Genomic DNA, 15,563 nt, shown 5'->3' on the forward strand with positions numbered 1-15,563 from the left:
TTGATCGGTTCAGTCGTTTAGCCGAGAAAAGGTAACAGACAGACTTGCGCAATTATAATATTAGTATAGATTTATGCCATTGCCCCTAGAACCTTATTACCTTATATTAAATTACCTCTTATATTAAATGACGCACAATCATGTAGAAAATTTCACTTAAAAACTGGCCAATTTTGCTTTGACAGTTTTAGAATTATTGGATTAAAGAAAATTATACCTTAAGGCCTTTAAATATAGTCCAATATTCAATAAATTCCCAAATTTAGAGCAAATTCAACCTTAAGGATTGAGTTTAAGGTTAAATTTGCAAATGCGATTGATTGATTGCCAAGAAGTTGTTTGGTACTCGAGTTTTTTGGTCGCTAATTGTGCATGCACTTTTTAATAGAAGATCGATGTCCTAGCATAAATAAATCTATGGCCCCTAGCATATAGTCAATACACCCAAAGTAACATAAAAAAAAACAAAGCCAGGTAATATACACCAAATAATACACCAAAATGTTTTTAGTTCAATTTATTAACTTTTATAACAACATTTTTTTTTATCACGATTTGTCTTTTTTACACAACTGTCAGATCTGGGGGTTCCTTTACAGCTTTCACGTGATCATAAATTACAAATTATCTATTTAATAGTACAAGACTCACTTTTACCGACCACATCCTAATGACATTGTAATTGGCTACTTGACAGTTTTTGGAAAACATTTTTAAATTTGGTCAGAAAATAAGTCTACTCTACTATAAGTCTACTATCTATAGGTCTATAAAATATAAAATTTAAACGATTTTTATCGATTAATTTGAAATTAGCACAAAAAAATGGTCACGTGACGTGTGAGCTGTGACGTCATATTTTATATTAACAAAAAAAGTTAACTACGACGCTTTAACTCTAAAGGTCCGTTTATATCTACAAACACAGTGCGTCACAGACAAGTAGCGTGGCAGACATCCACAGACAGCCTCTATCCACACTGCTCAGCAGGTAGCTAGAGACCTAAAATCCTTTACATGAAAAAGTCCCCCAGACGCGACGTTAATGTCTTAATGGTGCTCATTGTCATTTGGTAATGGCGGATGGCGGTCTTATTATCATTTGTGTAAGGCGCTGTAAATTTTAGTTCAGGTTTCATGAAAAGGACATTACAGATATGTCTTCTGTAGACACCTTTAAGCGTGTTACTAAATGTTATTAAATTTAATACAGCTGACACTTATCTTGTGACTAAAGCTGCTTCAATTGTTGTAAGCCACAGATAAAAATCTCAAATTTTGTTTTAAAAAAATACAATATTTACAATTTATTTAAATCTGGATCAATTTCATTAATTTATCGTTAAAAATGTCAATTAGCCAATTATTCCTTTTCCAAATATACATTTTACAAATGAAGTTTATTTTACTCATACAAAGGAAGTCAAAAGGCTATTGAACAAAAATTTAAAAGTCACACTGTAATTTGATAACTTGGAAACATACAAAACTGGATTGATATTAAAGTCTTTTGCATTTGTTTCAAAGCAAGTCCCAAGATCAGCTTGTTTTTTTTGTCTTAATAGAAACAAAACGACAGTGGACTTTTCTCTTTTATTTACAAAAAGGCGGGAAATGGTCGGCAAACTTGAGTCATTTGATAGTCACAGACTCAACGCAATCCGTGAATATTGTCTATAACACTGCGACATATTTGCAGTTTTGTGACTTCAATTAAAAGCTAAAAATTTCATAATGAATAATAACTATTAAAATAAGTAAGTATATAAGTGTTTATTAAATTGGGCTATTTTGAACTAAAATCGAGCCGCATGGCGCAAAATTATACCGGCGCAATTTGTACTCGTATAAATAAATTTTTCATAAATATATTTAAAGTAAAACCAGTGAAAAGTCAATTTCGACAGACTGTATGCAGAAAGAAGTTCATCCAACTTTTATCTATATGGAGAAAAACCTCATAACGGAGTCCTCTAACGCGCGTTACAAAGGGGAATTAGGGGTACATTGGGCAAAACGTACATCAGTCAATAATGCGCGCCTGCCGCATTGCTCCTCTCTCTCCCCTGTAGTAATTAGGGTTGCCACGTTTGGTGCAAATTAAGTAAACCTGTATATATTAAAAATATAACAAGATAATGTGTCGATATAAAGTAACTACTTTTAATTTATTAGTTTCAACACCTATATTCAGAGACTGATTTTTTAGTGTCTCCATTACCTATTCGTCGTTGATAAGTGAAAATAATCCATGCAAATGGTTATTAATGTGTCGACAGACAGTAAAAAATTAAATAAATTAATCTATATTTCTTTGATAGTTTTTTTAATTATTATTATTAAATAATATTTGTAAAAATCAACCCACAAAAATAAAACGTAGTGAAAAAGTATATTCACGTACTCTTTTTGTTTTATAATTGATAGTGCAAACTTATTCGAAATGAAATCCTTATTGGCAACCCTCGATAATCGCAGCTGCGGAATCAGTTGTGTAGTTTTCCGATAGCACTATCACTAGCCTTACTTTAAGGTGCTACATAAATGGGTGTTTAAGTACTGTAAAATACAATATAGCAAAATTTCCGAGACTTCAAAATCTTGGTTTATACTACTTAGAAATAAAGAGGGAAGATTTGATAGTTTGCATTGAATTGGCTCCGAAACTACTGAACCGATTTGAAAAATTTTTTCACTGTTGGGAAGCTACACTATCCCCGAATGCTAGAGGGTATATTTGATCCCCGTATTCCTACGGGAACGGGAACTACGTGGATGAAATCGCGTGGCATCAGCTAGTGATAATTAAATCACGGGAGCAACCAGCCTCTAACTTAGAAAGGAGTTATTTCGAAACTGGAGTTGGCAAACTTTCAACCTTCATAAAATGGTATAAGTGTGGATTCGCAGCCGGCCAATTCACTAAATTTCACGTATGTTAGTCACCTAATATAATTAACATTAAATCAATAACAATCGCATTTTTTGTATTCCGTAAAGCCCATTAACGAAAATCACAATGTCAATAGAGCAAAATCATCTTAGTACCTACTTTATGATAGCCATTTAGACACATTTTACCTGTAATCTCAATATTGAATAAAGGAGATGTCCGAAATTGGGCCCACTTTTCAGAACGATACAGATATGAAAAATCTACTAAAAATCTTGTATATTTTACTAGATTACTCCATTACAACCTTAGCCGAAATATTAGTTGCCAACAGGGAAAATAAACTGATTTCATTATTTTATTTTGATGCATATTTCACTGATCTTTGCAAACGCATGTTGTCAGTGTCAAAGTCAATGAATGAGATTTCATTGTCAATTTAATGTCAAATCCTTATTAAATATCACCTGACAGTTAAAACAGGTACTGCAATCAATTTTATGTCAAAATTGCCCACCTGTAACAAGTAATTTAAGGGTTAAGGCAAATATAGATAATAATCTTTTAAAAATTGGCCTCATTAGTTCTCCTTAATTGTCCTAATTTCGACGCTGGCGCGACGACATCGTCGACACAGCGGGGACTATTTGGACCAGATTGGCGAGAGACAGGGACAGATGGAAAAAAAATGGAGGAGGCCTATGCCCAAAAATGGGCGTTTCAAGAATAAATATGACAATATAAATATTAAAAAATAAAAATTGACGAAATGATAATGAATAATGACTGAGAATTTTCTTTCTGACACAAACATTTTTCTTTGAAATTAATATTAATCAAATTAAGAATTGACATGTTTAATAATTATTGAAATTAAATGTTATATTTTTATTATATGTTTTTTGTAATTACTTGGAAATAAAGGCTATTATTATTATTATTATTATTAATTGTCCTAATTTAAGGCCGATTTTCAGCTCTGTGTCATTTATATAAGTGGGCCTGATGACTTATGGCGACTAGGTTTCTCCTTTCGTATATGTACATGAATAACGTCAAAGTTAGTGAATTGGCCTGCAGTAGTATAAACCAATATACACATATTATTGCCATAATTCATATGCAACCGTATCGGAGGACTTTGATTATGTAAGTACAATATACAACATGCATTTAGGAGACGGCATCAAGTTATTACAACCAACATTTTTGATTTTGCGTCGAATAATTTAGTACAAACAACTTGAGCCATCCGCGAATCAGTCTGATAATTCGTTTAGCACCAGATTGTCTTAAAATTATTCTATATAATAATCTACAGGGCAATTATATCGCTATCATACTACGAAAAAATAGGGAATGATGCGATATGGTTATAAATATGGTACAATATTCGACAATAAATAATATATATCGCACTTCAGAAAGAGAAAATTTTTTTTTTTTGTATTTTTGTAATATCTTTTATACATTACATGTGTAGCAAAAGAAGTCATATCTTCTATGGCATAAGTCCTACAAAAAGTCCCGTGAAAATTAAACTGCTTACAATAATAATAAAAAAAATCCATGTAACCCAGACTTACTCTTACATAAGATTGTATGTACATTGAAGTTTCTTTCGCGAAATATACTTCTCACCAAAAAAAATTAAACAGCGTTTTGATTTATTTTTATTTATCGAAGTATATCTTTACAAGTTAACACTTGACTACAATCTCACCTGATGGTAAGTGATGATGCAACCTAAGATGGAAACGGAGTAACTTGTTAGGAGGATGAAAATTCACACCCCTTTCGGTTTCTATACGAAAAACTAACCTCAGGAACTGCTGGACCGATTTGAAAATTTTTTTCAGTGTTAGATAGTCCATTTATCAAGAAAAGCTAGAGGCTATATTTTATGCCCGTATTCCTACGGGAACGGGAACCACGCGAGTAAAACCGAGCGGCGTCAACAAGTCTCTTTCTAAAGCTCGATATGTAGTATAAATTGCATGTTATATTACATTTTATACACTGAATACAAGTTTTTGAATACATATTTGAAAATACAAAATTTAATAAAAACCACAACCGATTTAATCTTGTCGAATGGCTAAGCAGCAAATACTTGATCATAGATGATTTAAGATTACTTTTTTTACAGTGCGTACGCTGTAGCATGGTGCGTGTGACAGTTTGTTTCACTCTTAAAAGAGTGCCGCGATTCACGATAATAGTACATATTATGAACGTCATAGAGACTGTCACCCGCACCATGTTACAGCGCATATGGTATAATGTTCTCACTCATCTCTTATTTTTTTACACAATTTATTTAAGATACCTTTAAGGGCATATATTTACTAGTGTTATATAATCTTACTTCACTATAGGATGTTTTATTATAGAAATACTAACTATTAATAATATTGCTTGTTTTATTATTTATTTATAATATTAACTACTAATTTAAGTAGAATTTCGATAGTATCATGTAATCATAAATTACAGTCTGCCAATTATAAAAAAAATACAATCCTATAATATATCTAAATTTCGTTATGATATAATTATAATAATGATTATTTTTATTTTATTTTTTGAATATTTAGACAATTTGATTGATTAGTTGAACGTTAATCATGTCCAATAGATTATTTACTAAGGGATAATGAAACGAGTAGAAACCGCATTATACTTATACAAATTAAATTAAAATTAAAGTCCGGCCGCTCAGAGATTGCGTTGCTGACAGGTCGTGCGAAAGGGACAAACATATTAAATTACAATAGGGTACTTGACTCATATCAAATTTAATATAAACAATATTAATTTCGCATGGTACATGGACTATGGATCTGATATTAATTAATAAGGATATCTCATATAACTTAAGTTAAAAATCATGTATTTAAAAAAATCCAAACGTCAAACGCTGTCGTGCATTTTGTGACGTCACAATGTTACTTGATCTACTAAACGTCAAATAATTGACTAATATTTTTGTCAAACGTTTGTAAGGCATTTGTTATAGTGACGTCATGAAACATTTGAAATATAGACCATCATGGCCGACAGGCGTTTTGGCTCGTATTGTTAAAAACAAATTTAAAAGATAAAAGTTTCATGTAATTACGTCTAAATAAATATGAAAAAAAAAAAAATTATTCTAGTAGAACGATAATTAACTATTTAAAACCATTTAAAAGAGTGTTTATGTCTCTCTCACTCTCATGTTACATCGCTCATTCGATCACGATCTGTCAGAAACGCAATCTCTGCGCGGCCGAACTCTAGTAGTTAATATAGGGTCCTTCTGATAAGTGTCGGATAGCTAGATAATGTTTTGTCACTTTCTCATTTTATGTCAAATGATAACAAAACTTAATTGAAATAAATAAATTTTGATTGGATTTGATTTGAAAGACAAAACTTGCAAATAACCTATCAGACAATTTTATGAAGTGGTGTAACCTCAGACCAATTACCTTCTATAGGACCTGCCTCGCTAAAGGTTACAAATATTTGATCATGATCAAACGTGTTCATATAAATTGCGTCTATACAATCGATGTTTCATTGTGTTAAAATTACATGCGCGTATTGCGATTTAAAATTTATAGTTGTGTGTAGTGTAAGGACACAGGATATATTTATTAGTGTTAAATATTTTCGATGTGTGATGTGTGTTTTACCTCATCCCCCTCAAAAAACGACAGACAATTTTGTTGGTGAATCTACAGCATGGCAACTTCGTTTGTAACACACCCGATGATGCGCGCGGGGCGGGGGGCGTGTAACGATGAATGAAAAATCCACTGATGCACAACACTTCCCCGCACGCACGATTTCACACCCACGCAGTCTTTCCGCCCGTTGCTAGCATAACATGGGAGTGTTATCAATAATTACCAGACTATAACAGAAAGTAATTGGCCTGTGGGCGTAACCGACCCATATTATTTATGTCACTTTGTGACATTGAATGACGTCACATCTACAATTTGTTTTATCTACAAATAATTATATGCACCCTATTTTTATTTATAAACACCGTCCATTAAAAATATGTATCCACAACAATCAACATATTAAAGCACAAAATAAATATTAAAACTCAGTAAAACATTCCAGAAAGCTTTCAAGAAATACAAATAGACAGATAAGCAAACCGTATAACCTTCCGTTCCTACGCGGTACAGGGAGTCAGGGGTGTAACGACAGATGCTATTAGTTAAGATGCATATTAGAAACGACCTTCACCCATCTGTTTATTGGATGAAAAATTATATCAAATTGTACTAAAGTTAAAAAATACATTGCCTAAAAATTTTCTAGCTAAACCATTATTAACTATCATTAACGATAGTTTGACCAAGAATTTTTGAGGCAACCTACTTTCAACATATTTTTCAACATCCTAATTTTGATATGATGATGACACTACACACATACACGCAAGCACACACCCACACAAACATATACATACATGTTATGCATTGTAATGTGTATGTATGGCTTTCTGACACAGAAATTCACTTTGAATTCTCTACCCTATCAGTTAATAGTATAGTAATAGTTTATCGCTAATAATTCACGTGTTTAAATATATTAGTCTTTGAAATATGACGTCACAATCTCAGCTGGTCCCCTCCCCTTCTTGTTACACTCCTTCAATGCCTTCGCCTCTCCCCCTCCCCTATACCCCGCAGGCGACGACTAAGTTATGTTATGCGGATTGCCTACAGCAGAGGTTTAAAGAAAATAAATTAAAAAAAATAAATATTAAAAATCAACCTACAATTGATCACACAATGAAAATCTATTTAATCTATTCGGTAGTCCACAAATATAGTACAAATAAAATTACATTACAGAAATCTGGTTCGTCAAATTGTAAAAAATAAAATTTCAATCGGTGCATTCAAAATGTTCAACACCATAAAAGCAAACGTGCAATATAAATTAATTATCGTGGGGGAAACCTAAATCACTTCACTCATTCAATATACATGATTTACATAAAAAAGAGAGTCACATTACAACATATTTTACTTGAGGTAAAGGAAACTAAACTGTCCACACAATATTTAAAGTCCATATTCCCAAAGAGTTTTAAGCTAAAATGCTTAAAACTGCTAAAAAGTAGAACTCTGAGTTCCACTTAGAAGAAAGTAGGTAGCATGACTCCTTTCATGCAAATATGGACTTTAAATGTTGAGTAGTAAATTCGAATTTCCTTTACCGCATATAAAATGCATTCAATGCTTCGCATCTTGATAGGAATCGTTAATAATGGTTGATTTACACGTTGGCCCAACGAGTTCAGCTAATTAAAAAAAATATTAATACTATCAACTCGAAGGTCACTCAGTAATTGACTCGAGGTCATCTGAAAGCTGACTTGAAAGTATGTGCATGGTAAAACACAGACCAAAGTCTCAGACCAATTATAGTATAGGACCTGCCTCTGTTTCTGTCAAAGTATATGATCAACGATCTAATGCGATTATAAAAACTGTCTCCAGAGTATCGATGTTCTACAGTAATCATGTTCGTCGGTTAAAGAGCTCCATAATATTACTTTTCCTAGTAGAATGGTGTAAAAAACGGTCAAAAGTTTCTAGTTTAGTTTGAGATATATACCAAATCTAAGATATTTTTTTCTCAGAAAATGACAGAAATCATGACAGAAATCGATTTTGTTCGTGAATTTGGGTGCGATACTGGTCCTTCTTTAATTGGTCTGAGGACCAAAGTGGACTGTTATTGTTCTTCTATGACACTTCAGCTTGGTTACAATGTTAACAAAAGGGTATAGCATAAATAATTTTTAATTAATTGCTAAAAATATAAAAAGGCATAAACCGAATGTAAATTTATTGAATAGGATGTGTTATTTAGATGTCTTTTTAATGAAAAAGTAAAAGGATCTGAAAATATAACCGAAACGTTAGGCCAACATTAAAAATATCTGATAAAATGTAAAATAATTTAGTTCTATTATCAACCAACGGTCAAGTATATTCCATTAATAATGACATAAATGTCATGAAAATTAATCTCATGCAAATGTATTAAATATTTTAAGTCACGGATACTAAATAAATGTATTTAAAATCGGAATCTTGAATAAAATACAAATTATTCGAGTTCTTGTCTTTCAAAACACCTGTCTAATAAACGATGAAAACAGGCAAACATCTGTTTCAAATATAAAAAAATTTGAAATAAATTGTGATTGATATAAAATATTTAGTCACAATATTAAAATAAAACCCTGATATACATAATTCACACAATGTCATGGTTACGTAAATAAGATTCAAAAACGTCCAAATCTCGATCAATAATAATAATAATAATTAATTTAAGTAATTAAGTTAGAAGTTAGAATATAAATAAAATTAAAATTGCAGTTTGAATTGACATCTCCCTTATTATGGGTACTTAAATCTAATTTGAAATATTTAAAACTTTATTCTCTACAAATTAATGATTTACACTCACAAATATTTTACTGATCGAATAATAAAAATATATTCACAAGGTAAAGGTGAAGTCTTAGTAGTAGAGTTTTATTTCATCATCAACATTATCAACCGATGGACGTCCACTGCTGGACATAGGCCTCTTGCATGGACTTCCAAACACAACGGTCTCGAGCCTCCAGCATTCAGCGGCTCCCAGCAACCAGCTTGATGTCTTTGGACCACCTAGTGAGGGGTCAACCAACACTGTGTTTTCCGGTGTCCAGCACCTTGGGACTCCAACGTCCATCGACTCTTCGAACTATGTGACCTGCCCATTGCCACTTCAGCTTCGCGACTCGCTGAGCTATGTCAGTGACTTTGGTTCGTCTGCGGATCTCCTCATTTCTGATTCGATCACGCAGATAAACTCCAAGCATAGCTCGCTCCATCGCCCGCTGAGTGACTCTGAGCCTTCTAATAAGGTCTATAGTTAGCGACCAAGTCTCGGATCCGTACCATCACTGGCAAAACGCACTGATCAAAGATTTTCGTCTTCAAGCACTGAGGAATTTCGGACGAAAATATGTCGCAGAGTTTCCCAAACGCTGCCCAGCCGAGCTGGATTCGGCGATTTACCTCTTTCAAACCAAATAAGCTTGTTTTCCTCAGAAAATGACAGATAATTTTATTCGTGAATTTTGGTGCGATACTATACTGGTCCTTCTATAATTGGTCTGAGGAAACGACTAACAAGACCAAACAGTTGACTCAACCTTCCACATGGCGATAATCTCGTGAGCAAGGTCCGATAATCTAACCTATTCGATTATTAATATTATTAACACTTGTCAAAATGAGCTGTCAAAATTGTCATCCCAAACAAACCCCAAAACCCAGTTCAATTCAAATCGACATTCGATGATAAATACATGTATTCAATATCCATACATTTGACACATGGGATACCTATGGGAACTTGTACATCATAGAAAAAAACAGCATGGAGTCTGAATGGTGTCACGCCGGTGTTTTAGCCTTCTTACCGAAGGGGAGGTGGATGCGTCGCTTCCTCGCTTTGGGGAGCCCTTCGTCGTCCATTAGGGAGGAGTCTGTCGACTCCTCCTCGGGAGGGGTGTTGCTGGAGGGAGATTCGGAGTGTTCGTTACCCTCTGCGACGGTTTTCTGCTTTGTGAATGGTTGCCTTTGGGGTGGCTTTGGGTCGTCCGGGTTGTGGACGATGTCGGTGCTGCGCGATCGTTGCATTTGACCCGAGGAGAGGGGCCTCCTGAAACATTTTTTTTTTATTTAACTTCAGTATATGAAGGGCGGAACGATTATGTAACTTCCTATTGGACCTTGACTCTTGTGAAATAACTAACTACTACTACTATTATCAACCCATATACGGCTGCTGAGCTCGAGTCTCCTCTCAGAATGAGAGGGGTTAGGCCAATAGTCCACCACACTGGCCCAATGCGGATTGGCAGACTTCACACACGCAGAGAATTAAGAAATTCTCTGGTATGCAGGTTTCCTCACGATGATTTCCTTAACCGTTTGAGACACGTAATATTTAATTTCTTAAAATGCACACAACTGAAAAGTTGGAGGTGCATGCCGGACCGGATTCGAACCCACACCCTCCGAAATCGGAGGCAGAGGTCATATCCACTGGGCTATCACAGCTCTCTGTGAAATAACTAGCAAGCTTTAAATAATTGTATTTCGCGCCGACATATATATATGGGAAACGACGCTGCGTCGACGCAACGCAACAATGTGACGTCGCACTGACCTGGGCGGAGGCTGCGGCGCGCCGCTGATGTTGCGCATGGAGGCGCGCAGCTGCGGCTGCGACTGCGAGTGCGCGGCGCGCGACAGCTCCGCGCGCGTTAGGTCTTCCCCCGTCCAGTTTACACTGAAACCATCAAGTTTTACTATTAAATTAACTTTTTTTTTATATAAGAATTATTGTTTTTTACAACATTCCACCAAAATAATAGTGTGCAAATATAAAAAATACAAACAGTCACAATTACCAAATTAATGAAATGAGATTAAGAAAAAGATAAATACAGTCACAATTACTAAATTAAATTAAATGAAATTACAAACAAAAAAGAAAAAATAACATCAATAGTCATAATTACCAAATTAAATTAAAAATAAAAATAAAATAAAGTTACAATTGCAATACAATATACAAAATTCATTATTTTTACAATTATTATTTTAATAGTTCTTTGACATTATAGTAGGTTTTACTTATCAAGCAGTCGTATAATTTTACTACACTAAAATAACTAATATATAAAAAGTTACTATTTTACTCTAGTAACTTTTTACTATTCATTAAATATTAAGTAAAGTCATACAACAGCAGGGGAGGCATAGACGGGTTTTCATCATATATAACTCACTTCACGCTTTCTAATTTTGAAGTGCATTGGTTAACACCGCCTGTATACGTGAAATGTATAGCAACTCATTTTTTATGCTAATAAGAGCTTTAAATGCTATAATATAAAGATCAAAATCGAATGACTTACTTGTCGCATCCCAGAATTAAGTACACAGAAACGCGCCGCCTGTATACGCGAAATGTATTAAATGCATTAAATGCGATGACATAAAGATCAAAATTGAACGACTTATTTGTCACATCACAATAAGAAATGCACGGAATCGCACCACTCATACATGTAACTTAATGCCAATAAGACCTTTAAAAGCAATGACATAAAGATCAAAATTGAACGCCTCACTTGTCGCCACCTAATATGAAGTGCACGGGGTATCGCCGCCTGTTCTCAGTTACTCTTCCTGACATCATTGTATGACCCTCTCATTATCTCGTCAGGACCTCTCTTATCATCCATCCTTCTATCATCCGTCATCTTATCGGCGGCTATAGGTTTACCACTGAACAAACAAGGCAGATAGACATGCCAATATCATCCACATCTTATGCTAATAAGAACTTTAAAGGCAATGAAATAAAGATCAAAATCGAATGACTTACTTGTCGCCACCTAATATGAAGTGCACGGGATCTCGCCACCTGTCCTCAGTTGGACTATTCCTCACATCATTGTATGACCCTCTCATTATCTCGTCAGGACTTCTCTTATCGTCCATCCTTCTATCATTCGTCCCCTTATCGGCGGCTATAGGTTTACCACTGAACAAACAAGGCAGATAGACATGCCAATATCATCCACATCTTATGCTAATAAGAACTTTAAAGGCAATGAAATAAAGATCAAAATCGAATGACTTACTTGTCGCCACCTAATATGAAGTGCACGGGGTCACGCCGCCTGTCCTCAGTGGGGCTCTTCCTCACATCATTGTATGACCCTCTAATTCTCTCGTCGGAGCCTCTCTTATCGTTCACCCTCCCACCACTTCTCTCGTCTGTCCTGTTGTCACGCGCCTCTTGAGCAAGGCGCTCTTCTAGTTGGAATCTGTCAATCATCAAAAGATTTAACTTCATTTCACACAATTTATTGCAAACTAGAGAATTCCCGTAACTCTGTAAAAACTCCCGTGACTCTCTGTGAAATTCCGTTTTTATAAATCCTGCGGGAACCATGGATTTCTTCGGGATAAAATGTAGCCTATGTTCTGTACAAAGGTCCAAATTTTTAAAAGGACAGAACATAGGCTACATTTTATCCCGAAGAAATCCATGGTCCAATCCAGGCTTACTTTCATATTTAAGCATATTAGTATGGATACAGTGCAAATTATTTTTAACAAATCTTAAGGGACTCATATTTTTTTTCGTCATAAAGGTTTTTTTTTTATATATAGAAGGAATAACTAACTTTTAGTACTACCCACCTATGCGGCTTTTAATCATGTCTCAACATTCCTCATAATTCGAAAAACGGTTCAACTCACGAAACTTTATCGGAATACACCCAAATACGTTCTAACCCCGCTCATGATTAAGGACCCAAGATGGTAATAACTTACCTAGCCTCAGCAAGTCTCAGATCGAGCGGGTAGTGTGGTGCATCTGCCTCGCTACCGGATGAATCCTCCCGCCATCCAAAGTTATCTGTCACTAACAATCACACATCATTATACAATTCATACAAACATGGTGACTTAACTTTAACCATCTATACATCTTAAACTATGTAATCTTTTGTCTCATTGCAACGAATATTTTTGATTTGACTGGTATTGGTCGACGTTGCGACGAGATGTTGTTGACGAAACTTAATATATTACTGTTAATATGATACGACAGTTAAGTTAATTTTACATAGTATAGAAATGACAGTTATTTATAAAATAAATAATATTCTAGTACCTAAGTAAAATTGTGTTTTTAATAGTGTTACATAAAAGAATAATTTAGTAAATATGGCCTGGCAAAAAAGAGTAGAAAATAAATGGGGGCGCCACTATCGCCAAAACTAATTCACTGTATTGACAGGGAACTAATAGATTTTATATAGAATTAGGATTGTAATTAATAGATTGTGGGAAATTCTATAATTTCCGTAAAAAAAAGTGTAGAAAGGGACTAACATTTTTTCCCTCTTACAACACTGTTCAACTTGTCAGTTGTCAGTGTAAGAGAAATTATTGAATTTCCCACAATCTATTAATTTCATAAATAATCCCGAGACTTTTGACAGCATAGACACTCACAACTGACAAGTTGAATAGTGTTGTAAGAGGGAAAAAATGTTAGTTCAGTTTCTACACTTTCTTGCTAAACTGTAAATGTAATGATGTTTATTATAAATTTTTAATAATATTGATTTAATAGATTTCATTTATTCATATATGTAGAACAAAAAAAAAACTTAACATCTATTCCAATCACTTGGTTAACTGCGCCAAGGTCGAAGTCATCGACCAGACCGTATTCAGCGTTTTAAAAACTATAAATTCCTGAATTTACTTGAATTGGGAATCGAACCCGGGAGCTTATGTTACAAAGCAATACTTTCGTAGTCAGTGGCGTGCACAAGGCTTCAGTCTAGGGTAGACATTAAATAAATTTAATAAGATGCAAAATTGGAAATTATTCTTATTTACGGTTTCAAAGATATTCAGGGCAAGCAATATTTATGCTTCTATGAAGTGCACGCCATTAACAACAGAGTCAGAGAAATCTATAAATCTTTAAAGATTTATTTTTTACTTCAAATAACTAATACATAAACCTAAGACATAATGGAACAATATCAAGACATGCAAATAATTAATTACTAACTTCTAGCAACTAACGAATATATTTGATGGTTTTATTGTACAGGCAATTTTTTTATAATTAACTTATAATTTAATTAGTAATATTTCAGATTTATTAAAAAAAATAACCCACTTAATGCACCAGTATTAAAAGCATGTATGAAAGTTATCCCCTCCTATAAATACAATCAAAGCAAAGCCGCGCTAAATATACTATATAAATAAATAAATCTTACCTTTTATAGCAGCCATATCTATGAGACTATAGGAATAAAATAGGGGTCAAAATGTTGCAATACTAAATAAAGCCGTAAAGTGGCAAAAAATAAAACAAAATCACAATCGTCAAAAGCTTTCAAACGTGCAAAAAAAACTTGGTAATTTTTTTGTGAAGTGTCTGGAATATTCCAACAATGGAAAATGAAATTATGAAAATTAATAAGAAATGAGGGTACATAATATTAGATTAATAATTTTCTTTGTTTATAGTTTGTTAGCCTGCTATGATATTATGGAGAGCCTTATTTTGGTACTGTTCAAATCTTGGCGACTACAAGGGATCAGCGTAAGTGAGTCCTCATACAGACATAGAACTTTTGTAAGGACTTCCAAACATCACGATACTGAGCCACCTGCATCCAGCGAATAACTGCGACTCGCTTGATGTCGTCAGTCCACCTGGTGGGGGGTCGGCCAGCACTGCGCTTACTAGTGCGGGGTCGCCATTCCAATTCCATTCCATTTTGGGAGCCCAACGTCCATCGGCTCTTCGAACTATGTGCCCCGCCCATTGACACTTCAGCTTCGCAACTCGTTGAGCTATGTCGGTGACTTTGGTTCTTCTGCAGATCATTTCTGATTCGATCACGCAGAGATACTCCTAACATAGCTCGTTCCATCGCCCGCTGTGTGACTCTGAGCTTTCTTATGAGGCCCATAGTTAGGGACCAAGTCTCGGAAAGCAAGTTATAAAGAGATATATTAATGGCCCATGT

General features: G+C 34.4%; 1 protein-coding gene across 5 annotated transcripts in view; it reads right to left on the reverse strand.

The window, feature by feature from the left end:
- Positions 1–502: 502 nt before the first annotated feature.
- The window catches only part of LOC112053182 (stromal interaction molecule homolog), a 59,256-nt gene continuing 44,195 nt past the window's right edge, over positions 503–15,563 (reverse strand). For 3 of the 5 annotated variants that reach the window (XM_024092502.2, XM_024092505.2, XM_024092501.2), the window contains exons 12-15: positions 13,333–13,423; positions 12,633–12,818; positions 11,147–11,269; positions 503–10,636 (exon numbers count right to left, since the gene is read on the reverse strand). In XM_024092502.2, the coding sequence (XP_023948270.2) occupies positions 10,369–10,636; positions 11,147–11,269; positions 12,633–12,818; positions 13,333–13,423 (668 nt within the window). In that variant the 3' untranslated portion in view covers positions 503–10,368. The remainder of the gene's footprint in view (positions 10,637–11,146; positions 11,270–12,632; positions 12,819–13,332; positions 13,424–15,563) is intronic. The other 2 variants (XM_024092506.2, XM_024092504.2) reach the window with 1 other exon arrangement.

This window comes from Bicyclus anynana, chromosome 23 (genome assembly GCF_947172395.1).
Source record: "Bicyclus anynana chromosome 23, ilBicAnyn1.1, whole genome shotgun sequence".
Taxonomy (NCBI): domain Eukaryota; kingdom Metazoa; phylum Arthropoda; class Insecta; order Lepidoptera; family Nymphalidae; genus Bicyclus; species Bicyclus anynana.